Source organism: Camelus dromedarius, chromosome 9 (assembly GCF_036321535.1).
Source record: "Camelus dromedarius isolate mCamDro1 chromosome 9, mCamDro1.pat, whole genome shotgun sequence".
Taxonomy (NCBI): Eukaryota; Metazoa; Chordata; class Mammalia; order Artiodactyla; family Camelidae; genus Camelus; species Camelus dromedarius.
Window position 1 is genome coordinate 78,266,866 of NC_087444.1, and position 6,632 is coordinate 78,273,497.

At 52.9% G+C, this 6,632-nt stretch overlaps 1 protein-coding gene across 1 annotated transcript in view; it reads right to left on the bottom strand.

The window, feature by feature from the left end:
* Positions 1–6,383, bottom strand: part of NLRP13 (NLR family pyrin domain containing 13) — a 40,497-nt gene extending 34,114 nt beyond the window's left edge. Inside the window, exons 1-2 of the mRNA XM_031459260.2 lie at positions 5,933–6,383; positions 5,504–5,584 (exon numbers count right to left, since the gene is read on the bottom strand). Of these exons, the coding sequence (XP_031315120.2) occupies positions 5,504–5,584; positions 5,933–6,241 (390 nt within the window). The 5' untranslated portion in view covers positions 6,242–6,383. The remainder of the gene's footprint in view (positions 1–5,503; positions 5,585–5,932) is intronic.
* Positions 6,384–6,632: the final 249 nt, after the last annotated feature.

Sequence of the window (6,632 nt, forward strand, 5' to 3'; positions counted from 1 at the left end):
TCAATAAAAAAAAACCTAATTGCCTCCCTCCCCCTGAGAAAAAAAAATTTAATTAAGAACAAAAAAGAAGTCTTTATCTGCTTGCTTAATTCTCCATTCCCAGGTACATGAGGCACACATGATGTGTTCATTAAACGTGTGTCGTTTCCTGTTGTAAGTACAGTCACTTCTCCGTTTTCACTATTCACAGTGCTCGCGTTTCTAGAAGTCACCGGGAACACTGAATCACTGAACAGGGAACCATGGCTTCTATAGGAAACACAGGATTAGGTCCCTCTGGGCCTCTGGTCCTCGCGTTTGTATCAGCCAACTAACACACAACCTTGTCTTACACGTGCCTCTGTTTAAAGACACCTTTCTTAACACGCGTCATGGAGCCACTGCCGCTGAGCTCACGGCTGACAGCGCTACGATTCACGCCTGAAGGAAGTTCACCTAATGCACCTGTTTCTCCACGAGGCGCATCTCAGCCCGCGTGAGCTCAGGAACGTTCGCCGGCACTTCAGCGCTGCGCCAGGGGTTCTGGCACACAGCAGTGTCGCCCGAAAGAGCGCAGCAGCCAGACAAGGCACCAGCACACACACACACAAGGGGGCACCTGCACAGGGGATGCGAGCTGAGCCGAAATGAGAGGGCAGGGGCCTGTTGGTCCGACCTCAGCTGGCAGCGCGGCCCAGGTGCCTCCGCTCGCTCACCTTGTGCGCGCGCCCGAGACTGAGCGGGGGACGCCCCCAGTGTTGATCTAGGGGTTAGAAGCAAACGTTGGCGAGCGGGTGAATTCCCACACGAGGGGTCCGCGAGTCCTGCGGATCAGCTGAGCTCAGTACTGGGCGTGCTGCCAGCGAGGGGAGCCTCGGGGGCCACGAGGCCCCACGGCGGGTGCAAGGAGCAACAGGCAAAGCCACGCAAGGGCGCGAGAGGCTTGGAGGACGCACCAGAGGGAGCGGTGGAGCGGGGGTGGAAAGGAGGGAAACAGGGAGGGAAAGAATCCAAGGACCGAGAGCTTCGACTGGAATTTCCCGAAGACCCGGAGAACCTCCCGGGTCTGGGAAGCGGGAAGCTTCAAACGAGCGAAGCCAGGGGTGCCAGCGCCCCGTGCCGGTTAAGGACACGTCAGAAGCAGCACCGCCCCACGTCCCGCCCCCTCCCCCACGTCGGAGCCCCCGCAGGACCTCACACAGGCGGAGCCCCGCAGTACTTTCCTTCCAGGACCGGCTAACTTCACTTAAGATAGCGCCCCCCGCCTCACCCACGCCGTCACAAATAGCGGGGGTTCCTTCTTTTTTTAATAAAGCTGTTTTTTTAAAAAAAGAAAAGAAAATGCCGTCAGGATCCAACAGGGGGAGAGACGCCAGGAAAAGGGAAAAGTCGGGAGCCACAGAGAAAGGAGGCGTCACTTACCAACCAGACTTCTGACCCCGTGCAACCCTCCAGGCGCCGCCAGCGGACCCGGAGCCTCGAGGAGGTAGCCGAGGCCGCCCCTCCCCCAGCCCGTGACTGGTCCTCGGGGCCTTCAGCCGCCTATCAGGTCTGCCTCTGGGCGCCCCGCCCCTTCCGCGCCAGCGCAGCTCGGGAGGGGTCAGGGCTGAGCCCCGCCCCCAGGTGCAGGCCCCCGCCCCCAGGTGCAGGCCAGGCCATCACCAGCGGGGCGGGGAGGGGCAGGTGGGCTTCCAGTCAGAAGCCACGCCTTCCCGATGTGAGTGGAGCCTTACACTTGGGCCCAAGTCCGTTTATGTGCGTACCTGTCCTGCCATCCCAGAGGCCTTGGAGAACAATGAAACATGAGCGGGATGAAGAGCCCACGAGGCCTGAAAGTCGCAGAGGCAACCACACCTGATGGCCGTTTCCCCTCCCAGTGCCAGGAAACCCCCCGTGAAACCAGTCCAGCAGAAACACGGAGGTCAAGGACGGGATACGGTCGTCTTAACACCACCACTACTTAACATCGTCTTGGAGGTGCTGGCCGACTAAATGAGCAATTTTAACTAACGATTTTAACTAGTTTGACTCACCCCTGAAGGGCAGTAGAGTTCCTGGCTCCTTCCCGTTACAAGTATCTCCCAGAGCAGAAAGAAAAAAAGCACTTGGTCTTCCCCACTCTGCACCTTAACAGACTCTGGGGATCCAGGCCATTGACAGTTGTAACTAATTTTAAATTTAAATTAGCAACCGGGAAGAAATTAGAGAAAGGCATTAGGATGGGAAAGGAACAGGAGATTAAAAGCTGCAAAGCGGATGTGAGTCTCCCACGCCTCTGACAACCATAAGTCTGATCCTTTTTCTATGAGTTAGTTTTTAGATTCCACATATGAGTGAGGTTATTTTTCCAAAGAAGACACACAGATGGCCAACAGGTGCATGAAAAGGTACTCAACATCACTGAACACGGGAGAAACGCAAACCACAACCACAGTGAGGTACCACCTCTCGCCTGTTAGAATTGCTAGCATCCAAAAGACAAATGTGCGGGCGTGGGAGAAAACAGAATCCAAGTGCACTGTTTGGTGGGAATGTAAGTGGGTGCAGCCACTATGGAAAACAGTATGGGGGTTCCTCAAAAAAACTGAAATTCCTAGTTGTCTTTACTCCCTGAGTGGTCACTGGCTGACAGCCCATGTGCTAAGCAGGCACTTAGCATAGTTCACTGCATTTCTTGAAGTAAGTAGTGTTATCCTGAATTTTGAAAAAAAGTGAGAAACAGAGAGGTTGAGTGACTTGTCTAAGACCACACAGCTGGTGAACTTTAGGAAGAATGCTCCCCCAGGACCCCCTAGGTCCACTTTTTAAACTCCTCCCTAGATAAATCCACCTGCAGATCCCCAACAGAATAACTCACAACCACCCTAAGAAGTAGGTATCCCCGTTCCACAGACAGGGAAACTGGGGCACAAGCTTACACAGCTGGTACGTAACTGAAATACAGGTTTAAACTCAAGAATCGGTGGCTTCAGAATCAGTTCCCTTAGCTACCACCCTGCATGCCCTCTCCTGACGGTTTTCAAAACCCAGGAACTCAACACTTCGTCAAAATGCCTTGAAGGAGCCCTCCCCCCACCCCGAACGTCCTGCGGCCCCTGGCCAGTATCTGACCTGTTTTCTCTCCTGTTATTATACTGGTTCTTATTGGGCCCCACGTTTTGATGCCTCCCTGTCTACAGCAAGCTCTGTGCAGAGCCTGTCACAGACATTGCGTTTGTTAGCTCTTGTGACCATCCCAAGAACACATCGTGAGCTCTCTGGTGGACGTGAGAGTGGGGAGGTGACATGGCCAGCATGAGGCCGTCCAGCTAGGAAGCTGAGCTGAGAAGGGAACCCAGCTTGGAGCCCTGGGCTGCACAGAAAGGGCCCTCGTGCATTTATGGACTGATGGAGCGTAGAGGAACTCATTAGCAAACGGGGAGATGTTGGTCAAAATGTACAAACTTCCAGTTAAAGGATTAATTAAGTTCTGGGGATCGCACGCACAGCATGGCAACTGTAATTAACAACACTGTATCATATGCTCAAAAGTTGCTAAGAGAGTAGCCATTCAGTGTTCTCACTACGAAAGGGAAGTGTGAGCACGCGGCCGGTGGAGGCGTTAGCGAGCGCCACGGTGGTGATCGTTCTGCGGCGTGTCAGTGCGTCAAATCAACATGCTGTTCACCGTAAACGGACATGCTGCTCTGTGTTGGTTATGTCTCAACAAAGCTGCGAGAGGAAAAAGGACAAATTATCCCCCTGACTGTGGCGGTGGTCTCACGAGTGTACGAGCACGTCAAACTCACGGAATCGGCGGCATTGGGTAAACGATGCACGCACTTGTGGAGGGTGTCAGTCACGCCTCAATAAAGCTGCTCACGGAAAAAGAACAAAGGGGCTGATGGGGTCCTAGTGTAACGGGCGCCGCTCACCTCCCCAGCTTCAGACGTGAGAACCCCTCTTGCTGAACGAGGACTCTATCAGGGTTGTGGTGGAGAACCAGCAGTGAGACACCTGGAGACCCAGGGCACGGAAGTGAGGCGGCAGGTCCTGGCTTCCTGTGCGCAGCACTGAGACACCCGTGGCGTTTCCCGCAGGCTCTGAGGTGAGACCTGAGACAGACTGAGACACCCAGGTGGCCTGCTCGGAGGAGGGGTTATGGGCCCAGGCTGCCTGACCGCTTACTTTGGTTCAGTTATTGTCAGTTCCACTCCCTTTTTTTAAAATTGAAGTGTAGCTGATTGACAATATTGTGCTAGTTTCAGGAGTACAGCAAAGTGACCCAGTTATACACATGATTTTTTTCAGATTCTTTTCCACTAAAGGTTAATACAAGATATGGAATCTAGTTTCCTGTGCTATAGACGAAATCCTTGTTGTTTACCTGTTTTATATAGAGGGGCATGTATCTGTTAATCCCCAACTCCTAATTTATCCCTCTCCCGCCCTTTCCCCTTTGGTAATCATGCATTTGTTTTCTATGTCTGTGAGCCTGTTTCTGTGTTGTAAATAAATTCATTTGTATTATTTTTTAGATTCCACATAAAAGAGGAATCTAAAAACGTGATAAGCGCTATCATATAATGTTTGATTTACGTTCTCAGTATGATAATCTCCAAGTCCACCCATGTTGCTGCAAATGGCAGAATTTCGTTCCTTTTTATGGCTGTTCACTCAGCTTTTTCTTTGAGATGATGACTTAGTACACGTGTACACCCGGCAACGATGCCACACGAGCTACCTGACCCGCCCACCACCTCCCAGAGCCACCACTTCTGTGTATGTGGTGACCACACTGGAGGTCGACTCCTAGCAAATGCATACAGCACAGCATTGTCAACCGGTCACCACGCCATAAACGAGGTCCCCAGCGCGTACTCATCTCACAGCTTTGCCCAACATCCCCCCCCTCCCCTCCTGCCCCTGGCAACCCCCACTCTAGTCTCTGGCTCCGAATTACACTCAGAAGAGGTGGGGACACGTAATCGTCGGCCTGAAGTCTTTATGAACAGGTCGGCTGGAGCTGGAGACCTGGCCTGACATGGTCACAGCTGCGGGACTTGGGAAGAGTCACCTTCCACGAGTGAATTCCCATGCTTTCTTCATCTGGGAGATGGTTTGGCAAACAAATGTAAAAAGAAGTAATATTCCAAGGGCAGGATCGAGTCCCTGGCTTGGCATTAGAGCCGCATGGTCAGCTCAGGCGAGCTGGCCCTGGCCCCAGGGCGCGTTGGTTCCCGTTGGCAACTTGCGAGTCGGGTGCTGAATTTGATGCATTTTACTCAGGGAAGACGGAAATCACCCCTCAGTCACTCTTGGGTGAATAACGAACGTGAGACAGGAGGTGGGGCTGTGTGGCTACGTGGGTACCGTCTTCCCCGGAAGCTAAGGCTCAACGTTCTTGTGTGGCTTTTGTAGGTTGGAGGACTGCCCATTCACCCCTAAAACCTGGACCGATCTTGCCAGGAACCTCACAAGTAACATCCACTTGAGGACCCTGGTGCTGGGGTATCACTCCCTGGGGACGTCTGAGGCATGTTACCTGCAGCGGCCCGGCTGGAGAGGCTGTCCTGAGTCCTCTCGTGGTTGTCATGCTGCGGCCCGTCTGTCTGGTGGACTGTTTCTAGGAGAAAAGCAGAAATGGGAGGACATGTGTGTGATGGAGCAAACCTGAGTCCTGTGATGGATCATGACCTAGAGGGTCAGGGAAGGGTTGAGCAGAGACAGAGAGACACAGAGAGACAGAGACAGACTGACAGAGACAGAGACAGACAGATCTACATTAAAGTATGTGTTTACACCTAATATCCCAGAATAAGTTATAATAAGCCTGGTGTGTCCATCCTCCAGTGTATGAACTAGAACCTCCCCAATACTATCTTCCACGCTCACCGACCATACCAGCTCCCGACCCCTGGCCCCCGCCACCCACCCCGACAGCCACGTTGAAGGGGCTGAGCGGGCTCCTTACTTGCACGTACAGCGGTGGCACTCTGCACGGAGCCGCAAGCAGAACGTAGCTTTGCATCGGTTTGCATTTCACACAAGTGGCCTCATCGAGTGATGTGTTCTTTTCCCAGTCACCTGACACCAGTGTTCGTCTGCATTCAGCTGTTTCCATAGTCCGTTCCTCTCCGGTGCGGAACGATAACATTTCTGTGGCTGTGCAACAAGCCGGGTGCCCGCCTTCCTGCCACGGGAGCTTGGGCTGCTCACGCACGCGCACGCACTCCCTGGGAGGCACATCCTGGGAGCAGGGCTGCCAGGTCACCGAGGGCATCCGTCTGCAGCTCTGCAGGGCGTGTTCCAGAGTGCATGTCTCTGGAGCAGGCCCACCGCGGGGTGTGTGAACGCTCCCCCAACTCCAGGTCCTCGTCCAGCTCTGTCACCGCCCCCGTGTTCTTGTTAACTGCTTGCCAATCTGCTGAGCAGAAAGTAGCATCTTATTGTTTGTTTATGACTCAAGCACTACTTTGTTTTTTATTTTATTCTTTTATTGTCGTGCCGTCAGTTACAATGTGTCAGTTTCTGGTGTGCAGCACAGTGTCCCCCGTCATGCAGACACATACATATATTCGTTTTCATATTCTTTTCCATTAAAGGTTATTACAAGATATTGAATAGAGTTCCCTGTGCTGTACAGAAGCAGCTCATTTTTAATCTATTTTTAT